At 55.1% G+C, this 11,984-nt stretch overlaps 1 protein-coding gene across 1 annotated transcript; it reads right to left on the bottom strand.

Annotated features, from left to right (window-relative positions):
- Window positions 1-759: 759 nt before the first annotated feature.
- On the bottom strand, window positions 760-9,607 carry NAGA (alpha-N-acetylgalactosaminidase). The gene is made up of 10 exons (XM_068562001.1): window positions 9,406-9,607; window positions 8,887-8,978; window positions 7,946-8,081; window positions 7,226-7,397; window positions 6,185-6,362; window positions 5,764-5,858; window positions 4,840-5,001; window positions 3,096-3,293; window positions 1,856-1,999; window positions 760-1,391 (listed from the first exon to the last, which is right to left on the bottom strand). Exons 2-10 carry the CDS (start codon window positions 8,900-8,902, stop codon window positions 1,257-1,259), a joined length of 1,236 nt encoding a protein of 411 aa, XP_068418102.1. The 5' UTR covers window positions 8,903-8,978; window positions 9,406-9,607; the 3' UTR covers window positions 760-1,256.
- Between the last annotated feature and the right edge of the window lie 2,377 nt (window positions 9,608-11,984).

Here is an 11,984-nt window from a genome sequence, read left to right on the forward strand (position 1 = left end):
GGGAACAAGAGCCACTAGGGAAGACAGGTGCCCTGAGGCCATAGCTAAAAAGAGGGCTTGGGAAATAGGAACCAAAGGAAGGCAGTCAAGAACCTGCCATTCTTTAATACCCCTTTCCCTAGGAGGAGGAGCAGGATATATATTTTAAGACACAAAGAGCCCCTGGACCTTTCTTTGGACATAGCTGAGGGATTTGAAACTCCTCTGCAGCCAGGTTAGGAGAGGAGAAACTAAGGGAGGAGCTGGGGGCACTGGTGGGCAGAGGACAAGCTAGCTACCCAAGCCCTGTGGGAGAAAGGCAGAGCTGACTGACCTCGGCTGCACCCAGCCCAGGAGCGTCACTGCGCGAAGCCCTGTCAGAAAGGGGGAGAGGAGCTGAAAGAGGCCGAAGACAGTAACGCAATGTTCCTTAGCAGGTCAAGGGCCTTCCACTGTGCAGCAGAGGGGCTGCTGAGTGGGGGCAGTGGCTGGCAGACCCTGTAACATCTGAATGGGGTGGGGAAGAGGGCCTGGGACCATCACTAGTCCGCCTCACTGTGCTGTTACCACCACCATGATGCTGGGCACAGCAGGGATAACTGGGGTGGGACGCAAGCCTGGCATGGCCAGAAGTACAATCTGCAGGTCGCTGTGGAATGAGGGGCCAGAAGAGGCCATACATCTTCCATGTGAGGTGAAATCTGAAACCAGCACCTTGTGTAGTGCCACCCAGAGTCCCCACCTGACCAGCCCATGGCCCCAGGTCCATATTACAACTACTTGACTAAAGAACAGCTTTATTGGTGACCCGAAGGAACCAAGGTCACTCTCAGGCAGTGTCAGCCTGTAAGGCCTTCTCCGGGCAGGAAAGTCAATCACATAATTCATGGGACTTCCCGACAAGAGGTCAGAGCTCCACTCCTAATTTTAAGAAAATTCCAAATCCTGATTTCAGAGTCAGTAAAAAGAAGGTCAGAGACTAGAATCCTGACAAGTATCGGTGCCTCTGCCTATGGGGGCTGAGGAGGCTGGCTGAGTTGTTCAGCAACATCCGTGGGGCTGTACAGATGAGGTAGAGGCCAGAAAGGCCACAGGAAGTCTCCCGAAGACAAGTTTCCAAGAGAGTTCACACTTGTGCAGGGCGTAGAACCTGGCCCTGAGATTGCACTTTGGGTCTGATGGGTAGCAGAGGACCCCACCTACTGGCCCTCAGCACGTGGAACCTCCGTGGTCTGGGCTCAGTGGTGCTGCCACAGCCTGTCACACGTCCCAGCTCCTCACTGCTGGGGCGTCCCCAGCTTCCTGATAGGATACAGGTACCACATCACCACCCCGGAAGGGTTGATGATCAATGTGAAGTTGGTTTTATCCTGGAGGCCACTGATGATGTCACCCGTGTAGACGTTCTGGGCCTGCAGGGGGGAGGACAGCATTATGCCACCCTAAGAATGGCTGCACAGGGACAACCCCCCACCCGCCAGCCAAGGGGATGTAAGAGCCTGGACTTTGGCCTGTGTTGAGCCTCCAGCATGCCCTACAGAAGTGGGAGCCTGAGTCCCCATCACTTCCCCTCTGGCAAAGCCAACAGATGCCCAAGTACTGGCAGTGGTGAGGGCTCAGCCCACCAAGAACCTGAGAAATGTGCCAGCAAGACTGAAGAGGGGAAACACGCGGCCTCGGGGGCTGACGGGACTCATTTACACACGGTAGTTCATTTGTGTAGCTTGAAAACACCAGTGCAGAGCACAGCACCAGCCAGAGGACCCAAGGCCCACGGCTTAGGGGACGGTGTGTGAGTGAAGGGGCCCCTGTGTGCGTGAGGACCCAGCAACACCCTCAGGGAAACCCAAAGCGCTGCAGGTAGCAGGGCACTCACCTCATACACCTTGGAGCTGGAGAAGTTCAGCCGGGCGAGGGAGGTCCAGTAGTGATACGGCATATCTGTCCTGCGGCTGAAGAAGACTATGGCGCTGGCCTCATTGGCCAGGGGCCGCACGTACACTTCAATGTGGGATTCCTCCTGGGCGCAGAAGATGGCTACTGGCTGGGGTCCCTGCTCAGCAGGCCCTGAAGCTCCCTTCCCAACCCTCCCTTGAGCTCTGGGTCTCGCCAGCCCACAGTTCCGTGTCAGGCAGAAGCTTGGAGGGGAAACCACAGCCCTCCAGCACCCAACTCGTCTAACTCCACCTTCCTTTCTTCCTTCCCTGACTCAGCAGACGCTCCCCGACACTTACTCTGTGCCAGGCCCCAGGCCAGGACACAGATAAATGCTGCATGAGGTCCTGCCTCAGAGAGCTTACAGGATTACGAGAGAGACAGACGTGGACAGCCCCTGGCACCGTCCAGTTAGAACGATGAGCTCTGCCCTGAGCAGCCAGGAGGGTGAAGCCACAGCCTCCAGAAGGCCCCTGGGCCTGGCTCCACCATCAGCCCCTCTAGCAGGATTAGTTATCGCCTCTGGGCATCACCAGTTCAGCAGGTGCCTTCTATATTGGTGTAGATTTCCTTTTACTAGAGAGGCAAGGATCTGGGCAACGAGCACAAGCTTTGAGGTGACACTATTGGCATCTAGTCCTGTTGTACCACTTACCAGTTGTGTGGCCTTGGTATAAAGTTACTGAGACTCTTCAAGTCTAAGTTTCCTCATTTGTAAAACAGGGAAGGAGCATCGACCTTCTGAGAAAATCTATCTAGAATGTCTAGCATACAGTAGGTGCTCAACAACTAGTATACACTAGAACTAGTTAGTAGTTGTCCTCCATGGCTCAAACAACTCCTAAACTCTGAAGGCAAGCCCTAGTTCTCTGCCAGCCCTCACAGACTTGTGCAGAAGTCTTGTAGTTCCAAACCAAGGGGCCACACTGATCCCGTGTGCACCTGTGGTGGTGTCTCCCTTCCCCAAATCCCACGAGCTGTCCTGCTCTGGCCCTGCTCTTACCCAGGCAAGTGAGGGACAGTCGAAGCAGCTCCCAGTACAGACTTCGACTGAATGCAACTACAAGGGATTGAGCGGATTTCAGAGGCCCAGTCCCGACCCCTGAACCTCTGGCCTGCAGACTTGTTTCCAGGGGAGCCCAGTCTCTCAGCCTCCCTTCCTTGCTCCACACCCCCAGTACCTTGAGAATCCTGCGTCCTTGGATGCCTAAGGGATCCTGGTTGATTTTGATCATGAGTGGATTCTGCAGAATGTCCATGTTCTGGGCGGAGATGGTACGCAGGTCCGTGGACATGAAGAGGGGGGCCGCCAGCACCGTCCACAGGGCCATCTGGGCCCGGGCTTGCTCGAAGCTGAGGCCAAAGTTCCCAATGAGCAACTGGGGGCAGAAAAGAGGATTGCTCAGCTCTGCCCTCTTCAGGGCGGTGGGCGTGGGGACCAACCCTAAACTTGTAGCAAGAGAAGACAGAGATGGGGGAGGACGGCCAGGTGTGGGTCCTGGTTCTGCAAACACCATTCCCCAGCAGCGTGGCCTTGGGGTGGGTCAGGTCACTTTTCAGAGCCTCAGGTTTTTTCTTCTATCAAGAAGATAAGGGTGATAATATGCTCTGACCATGTCACAGGTTGTTCAGAGGATCCAATGGATCCTGTTGCCAAAAGCATTTATAAACTGGAATATGCAAGTCAAGAAATACAGCCAGGATGGTAGTAAACCAGACCTGGACAGAGTCTCTGCTCCTGCCACTAGCCACCCACCTGCCCTAACGACAGCTGACTACACCCACGGGCACTCCTGTCCCCAGGGCAACCAATACACCAACAGGACACAAACGATTATTGCTAACTCAACACTGTTGTGTACTTAGTGACACCAATTTAACTAAGCACTGTATATGTGCCAAACCATGCCAAGCATTTAAAGGGTCATCCTTTGGGGACTTCCCTGGTGGTCCAGCAGTTAGGACTCCTCACTCCCATTGCAGGGGGAGCAGGTTTGATCCCTGGTTGGGGAACTAAGATCCCGCATGCCGTGTGGCATGGCCAAAAAATAAAATAATTTTTAAAAAAGTACTTGGCCCTGGGCCTGGTGCCTAGTAGGTCAGTGAAGGTCAGCTCCCCCGCAACCCCAGGGAGCTGAGTCCTGTTTGCAACATCAGCCATGCGCTGGCCTAAAAAAAAATAAAATAAAAATAAAGGGTCATCCTTTGAACCCTCAAAACAACCCTATACATATAGTAGCTACTATTATTATTTCCATTTCCCAATTGACAAAGCTGAGTCACAGAAAAAATTAAGTCACGTGCCCAAGGTAAGTGGCAGAGCTGGAGCTGGAACTCTAAAGCAGGTCAATTTCTGTTTCTCCAGGCACCTCTACATCTGGCCTAGTATTTGTAATTATTATAATCATCACTGAAAGTAAATACTCGTTGACTAAATGAAGAGATAGCTATAAAACTGTAAGATAAATTGCAAAGAAATTTAAGTGATCAGGGCTATGAGTGAGGTAGGTATGAGAGGCCAGTTCTGCCTGTGGAGAGTAACGCTACAGAGCATTGAGCGAGGGGTCAGAGGCAGACCTGGCAAAGTGTCTAGGGAGGGAATGGCAAGAGAGTGTGGACTGTTTGTGATCTTCACCCTACGGAGGAATAATGTCTTACACAAGAGTCACTACAGATCAAGTTTCAAGACACATCAGAACCGCCTGGGAAGACTGTTAACAATGGGCATTCCCAGGCCCTCTCTGAACATTCTGAGCCAAGAGGTGGGGTGGGGCCCTGGGAACAGAATTGTAAGCCCCCAAGGCAAGTCCAGCACGGCTGGTTCAAGGACACGTTTCTGAGATGCTGATCTAGAACCTGGCAATGAGCGTCCAGGAAGACAGCACAGGGCAGTGGGCCTTGGGCCATCCCCCTCCATGCTGGTACCATGTCTGGGTCGTTCCAGTGCCCAGGGCCTGCCACCGGCTGCAGAATGTCCTGGTGGGTCACAAACCAGTCCAGGATGGAGAGCACGCTCCTCCAGGAGTCCTGGATGTCGTCATAGTTGCGCCAGAGGTTGCAGATGTCCGCCAGCAGAGTGTAGTTCACCTGGATTTGGGGGGAAGGCAGAGTCCAACAGCAGAGTCACACTCTGCTGCCTGGGGCCCTGCACAGGGGCTGGGGAGCCTCAGCAGGAGACACAGAGGGTAGGGAAGGGGGAAGAGAACAGACCTTGAGCGTGTTCAGGATGAGGAAGGCCTCGGAGGGAGTGGCTCTGCTCTGGGGCTGCCCAGGCCTCTCCTCCATGCGCGCTGGTGCCAGAAGCCTACCCCTCCCTCTCATGCCAGCTGGGGCCAAGCCCAGGGTATGGACCCAGGCTGGTGTACTCATAACCTTCCCTACCACACACCCACCCCCGTGTTCTCTCAGTGAGTCCCACCCTCTGCCAGGGTTCTCCCTCCAGTCTGCAAGTCTGATTCCACCCTTTCTAGCACCCTACATGCTGAAGGGTCCCTGGTGAGATGCCCACAAGGCCTTTCAGAGGCTAGGCCCCGCCTGCCTGGCCTCACCAGCCTTCTGGATCTCCTAGCCTACTCGGCAAAACCCAGGATTCTGACTGCTTGTTGGGTGCTGTGTCAGCACATGACATATGGTTCCCATGCCCTGGATACCCATCCCTTCAGCCCACCTGACAAGCGTCTCCTCTAAGACCCTGGGCTGCCTCAGGCCCCCTCAGGTACTTATGACCCTTTCTTACACCTACAAATCAGCATGTGAGCAACTATGATGAGAGGAGCCCTGACTGCACAGAAGGCAAGGATTCCTGGGTATGAGGAGCATTGCACAGAATGGGTGCACAGAATGGCTTACCTTTGGGGGGAGGCCCCCTTCGTAGGCTGGCCAACTGCAGGAGAAGGCGATGGGGCGGCCTGTGGCATTCAGGGCAGCAGCCATCTTGGGGTACCCTGGAGAAGTCCAACCCTCACGTTTTAGGATGAAGAGACACAAGATGAAATCTGGGGCCTCAGCCCAAACCTCCCACCAAATGGGAGGAAACTACGGTTCAAGGAGGTGCTTCCCCTGTACCCAGAGCTGCAAACACTTCCCGGGTAGGGCACGGTACCATCCCATCTTTAGGGAGTCTGGGAGCCAAGATCCCCCTAGGCCCTGGGTGAGGGGAATTGGGAAACGCTACCCCCTAGGGGCCATACAGACAGATGGGCACTGCGGGGCCCTCCATGGCCACCCCTCCCTGTCTACCTCATGGCCCCCAGCCAGTTGTGGGACCCACCCTTGGCCCGTTCCTCAGGGGTTGAGAAGCAGCCATCCAGCTTCAGCATGTCCACCTTCCACTTGGCGAAGGTTTGAGCATCCTGGACCACCTTGTCTAGCGTGGTGCCTGGGTAACCCATGCAGGTGAAGTTGCCCATGTCCCCATAGATGCCCAGCTTCAGGCCCAGGGAATGAGCCTGTGGGGGGTTGAGAACACACTGGGCTCAGGCAGGACCTCAAGGAGCCGCCTCCCAGGCATATCTGACCAGGCCCCATTAAAACCTTCAATGATGGGACTTCCCTGGTGACGCAGTGGTTAAGAATCTGCCTGCCAATGCAGGGGACACAGGTTCGAGCCCTGGTCCCGGAAGATCCCACATGCTGCGGAGCAACTAAGCCAGCCCGTGAGCCACAACTACTGAGCCCGCATGCCACAAGTACTGAAGCTCACGAGCCTAGAGCCCGCACTCTGCAACAAGAGAAGCCACCACAATGAGAAGCCTGCGCACCCAACAAAGAGTAGCTCCCGCTCACCGCAACTAGAGAAAGCCTGCACACAGCAACGAAGACCCAACGCAGCCAAAAATAAATTAATTAATTAATTTAAAATAATAAATAAATAAATAAATTAATTAATTAATTAAAAAAAAAAAACCTTCAATGACTCCCTAAAGCCCAAAGGAAAGGGTCTCAGCTTGCTGGCCTGGCCTCTGCCAACCATGATACTTCCCCTCCCTCCAACACACACACACCTTGCATGGGCTGTTTCTGGCCTCTAAGCGTTTGCTTCTGCCATTCCCTCTGCCTTGAATGCCATCTCTCCGGTATCAGCTCAAGAATTGCTTCCTCCAGAGAACCTTCCTGAAATCCCAGGCTGAATAAGATGTCCTTCCTTGCTCTCACCCACTACAGTGGGTCAAAACTACCTGTCCATGAATCTATTTCCTCCACCAGACTGTGAGTTCTCAAGCAGGGATTATAGAAATGAGCCCTAAGTCGGATGGGGTGGAAAGAGTGGTCTGGCCCCCAGGCCAAGGGGCAGGGCTGGGGTGGGGCTCACATAGTCTGCCAGGAAGGCCATGCCGTTGGGGAAGCGCTTGGGATCAGGCACCAGGTTGCCTTTGGCGTCACGTCCACCAATCCAGCAGTCATCGATGTTAAGGTATACGTAGCCCAGGTCCCGCCATCCATCCTGTGCCAGCCGGTCAGCCATCTCCGTGAAGAGCCGCTCACTGGCGAGGGGTAGGGGACAGGGCTGCTCAGTGGCCCAGCACAGGCCTAACCTTAACCCCACCCCACCTTCCTCAGAGCTTTTCAAACTTCTTAGATGCTCTGAGTGTGAATCCAGCCTACAAGTACCATGGCCTTGCTGTCAGCTGAAGACTAAGCCAGGTAACAAGTGTAAGGGATACCAAGGATTATGTCATGAGCCATGAACAGGGTAGAGCAAGAGGAGTGATTTGGCCCCCAAGCCAAGAAGCAGGACTGGGCCAGTGGGAAGCACGTGGGGTCTGGCCTGGCCCTTAACTGTTCTCTCCTTTCCATTATCTCAGGGGCTGCATCCACCACAGGGTCCCTGCCCCACAGGCCTGAGGTCACCACAGAGGCCCCAAGCTGGTCATGAAGCTGAGTGTCAGAGGTCTCAAAAGTCACCTCTGGTTGCTTTCTCTCTGGGATGGGGGGCTCTAACCCTGCCCTCTTTCCTAGCTGACCCCCACTCCCTGCTCCCACTCTGTGAGGGCCCTAGGCAAGCCTGTCGGGTGGTGCAGACCTTACTCACCTGATGCAGTTCTTTGGGTCCTCGTTACAGTCAGTGTTGCAGCGGAAGCGTTCCCAGGCCAGCCAGCCCATGGGTGGCCTCCGCAGGAGCCCATTCTCCAGAACCAGCACCTGGGCCACCAAGGCCAGCAAGAGCACTGCAGCGGGTTGGAAGGATAACTCTGAGTGGCTCCTATAGCTCCAGCCCTCACCCCACCCCATCCACATGCTGCCCAGCCCTGCAGAGGCTGCTGGCCTGCACATTAGGGGAACTAGACTCTCGCGCTTCAGGTGGAATGGGCTCTTCCTGCAACTCCTGGCTCCAGGAGTGCTGTGAGTGGGCCAGACGGTGCCTGGGGTGGGGCGACGTGTTTGAGGCCCAGATTCCCACTGTGCTGTTACCACAGCAGTGCTGGAATTATCAAAAACTAACACCTGAGGTCATATCCTTTCTACACCCTGACCAGCTCCTCCCACTCCATTCACACAGAACTGGACAGTACACTGTAGCCAGGTCTCCTGAGTCCCATCCAGGGCTCTTTGTTCTCCAGAGACACCCAAGAGGCTTCAGAAGGGCTTAAGAGGTCAGCCGGTTGGACCTGCACCCAGCCAGCTCACTTTCCCTCTAGGGCCTCAGTTTCTTTATCTGCAAGATGGAATCACTGTACTGACTTTACAGGGCTGTTCTCATTACATGTTGATGTTAATAAGATAGGGCCTCTGTGCTTTGGGGTAGAGGGGGTGAGCAGGGAAGAGGCCCCTTTGGAGGGGAACTGATTCCTAGGGGGGGAGCACCTCCTCCTTTCCTGGCCCACTTCCGAGAATAAGAGAGGAACATGTCTCCCCACACACCCACATCAGGGAAGGAGGACCAGACACCACAGGACTGGAACTTCCTCCAGGTAGCTCCCACCCCCAACTGGTCACCTACCCTCCCAAAGCCACCCCCGTCCGTGTAGGTACCTGTCTTCAGCAACATCGCTCTGGACTCAGCGTCTCAGGACCTGACCAGATCTGCTCTGCTTTTACCAGCTTTATATGTTGGGCTTTGGAAGCTAAGAAACGTTAGAAAAGCACTGGGGTCACTACTGCCTGGCTAGCCCTGCAGCCCTTAACCTTGGGTGTGGATCCCACACTGGGTCCCCAAGCCCTCTCACAGCTCCCCCTCCTCTCCCCCAGCCATCACTTCCCCGAGCCTGGGTTCTTCCTGAGGAAATACTAAACAAGGCATCTTGGACGTTAGACCGCACCCCCTCTGCACTGCTGGGAACCCCGAGCGCCCAAGGGCGGCCCTCTGCCAGACTGGGGTCAGAGAGAGGCAGCGACAGGCTCGAGGACGCCCAGGAAGAACGGAAGCGGCGGGCCGGGACCAGGCTCCGCATTCCCTCCGAGTCTGGGTTGCCGCCCCTCGTCCCCAAAGACCGCAGGCCCAGCGGCCCAGCACGGGGAGCCCAACCAGAGTCGTCCACATTTGACACTCACCCCTTCCAACTCCCGCAGAACTGCCGCCTGCCTCGGTCTCCGGAACCAGCCACCACCGCAGTCACCTGATTCGCCTCTGGCGTTCCAGAGGGGCGGGGCCTCACTGCGGCTAACCTTCCCCGGAGAACCTAACAGAATCCCCCTAGCAACGTCCCGCCCCGCCCTCTACCGGCCCAGTAAGCCCTCGGAACCTCCCAAAGCCCCACCTCCTTCGAGCTCCGGCTCTGCGCGCCCCCGAGGCAGGCACGAGCCAACCGCGGCTTCACGTGAAGCTAGTCCTTTCACCTCTGCTGGGTTCCCTGAAGGCGAGGATAGTGCACTGTAGATGACGCTCAATAAATAGCTGTGGCGTGAATACCTGCTGAGGGCTTTTTTAAGAAAAATGGGAGAATGCCCTGAAGCAGGGCCCGTAGTAAGCCGCTCACAAACAGTAGTGGAAGATGAATAGGCACCACGAGGAGGATGGGTGGGAGAAAGCAAACCAGGTAGAGGACACAGCTCTTTCAAAGCCAGGAGACCCTCCTTCCCTACCTGACACTTGGACCACCCATTATTCTTATCCAGGCACTTTGCATATTCCTTCCTCTTTCATTCATCAAATACTTATTGAGCAACCGCTAGGTACCAAGCACTTCATTCTTGGCACCTTCACTTGGATGATCACTGGGCATCTCAAACATAACTGGCCCCAGACACCTGCCACTTCCATATCTCAGGTAATGGCAACTCTCCTTCCAGGTGCTCAGGCCAAAACGTTGGAGTCCTCCTTGCCTCCTCTTTCCCTCACTCCCTACATCCAACCTCTCTGCAAACCCTGCACTCTCTACCTTCAAAACCCATCCTGAATTTGGCCACCTCTCTCTACTCTCCCAGCCCCCATCACATCTTGCCTGGATTACTCCAGCAGCCTCCTCACCGGTCTGCTTCCACCCACATTTATTCTCTCCTTAGCAGCCAGAGAAATCCTTTAAAACAGGGGTCCTCAACCCTCGGGCCGCGGACCGGTATCGGTCTACGGGCTGTTAGGAACCAGGACGCACAGCAGGAGGTGAGCGGCGGGCAAGCATGTGAAGCTTCATCTGCCGCTCCCCGTCTCTCGCATTACCGCCTGAACCATCCCCCCACCGCCCCCGCTCCCCACTTCCGTGGGTAAATTGTCTTCCGCGAAACCGGTCCCTGGTGACAAAAAGGTTGGGGACCGCTGCTCTAAAACATAGCTCAAGACCGTGTTGATTTCAGCCTGGAGTATCAGCTCTCGCAGATTTACAAAGCCCCAAGCCGCACATTCTGACCCCATCTCCTGCTGCTCCTCCCTGCCCCCCTCCCCGCCCTTGCAGTTCCTCAAACGCAACAGGCCTCTGGGCCGTTGCACTAGCTGTTCCATCTGCCTGGAATACTCTTCCTCCAGATTTTGGCACGACTGGCTCCCTCATTTCCTTCAAGTATTTCCCAAATGTCACCTTCTCAGTGAGCCCTACCCTGACCATTCTTTTTAAAATTGCAACTGCCCTACTCCCCCAGCTCCCAGTCTCCTTGCCCCTGCTCTATATTTTCCACAAAATTTATTGCCTTCTAACACATTTATTATGGTTTCTATTACTTTTTAAATTTTTATTTATTTATTTTATTTTGTGGCTGCCTTGGGTCTTCCTTGCTGTGGGCAGGCTTTCTCTAGTTCTGTCGAGCGGGGGCTACTCTTCATTGCGGTGCACGGGCTTCTCATTGTGGTGGCTTCTCTTGTTGCAGAGCATGGGCTCTAGGCGCGCAGGCTTCAGTAGTTGTGGCTCGCGGGCTCAGTAGTTGTGGTGCACTGGCTTAGTTGCTCTGCGGCATGTGGGATCTTCCCGGACCAGGTCTCAAACCCATGTCCCCTGCATTGGCAGGTGGATTCTTAACCACTGTGCCACCAGGGAAGCCCAAGGTTTCTATTATTAACTGAATAAAAGTTAATGGGGGAGACATAATAAACAGGAAATAAAAGCATGAATGTAGGGAAGCTTTTTTTATAAGTGGTTAGTGCTATAATGAAAATACAACCCAGGGATGTGACAGAGACCTGCAGGTAGGCTACTTTCTCATGGCCAGGGAGGGGACATTTGAGCTGAGACCTAAATGATGTGAAGGAGCCCTGAGGAGTTAGAGCCGAGGGGTAGGGTTGAGAAGGAAGAGCATTCTAGGCTGCAGGAACTGCAAGGGCAGAACTCTGACACGGGAACCAGCAAATTCATGGGCAGATGTTCTGAGCTCACCGGTTTCCAGGGCTGTAGGGAAACCCTAGCCTCCTGAGTTTGGTTGTGCACTCCTGAAACCTTCACTGCAGGCCTAGCTGTCGACTGACTCCAGGCAGAGTCTGGCCGCTGAAGTTGCCTTTCAGGCCGGCGGGAGTGGCGGAAGCAGAAATGGATAATCCCCAGAAGCAGAGGTCCGGGCGACTCCAGCGGCCGGGTTGGGTGGCTGGGAAGCTGGGCCGGGCCTCGCGGGCTGGATAGGAGCCCGCCCAGAGGAGGCGTCTGGGCCGAGGCCGTCCCAGGCTTGGCTCTGCGGGAGAAGTGGGCCGGGCGGGGAGAGGGGGACTGGAG

This window comes from Eschrichtius robustus, chromosome 13 (assembly GCF_028021215.1).
Source record: "Eschrichtius robustus isolate mEscRob2 chromosome 13, mEscRob2.pri, whole genome shotgun sequence".
NCBI classification, from domain to species: Eukaryota; Metazoa; Chordata; class Mammalia; order Artiodactyla; family Eschrichtiidae; genus Eschrichtius; species Eschrichtius robustus.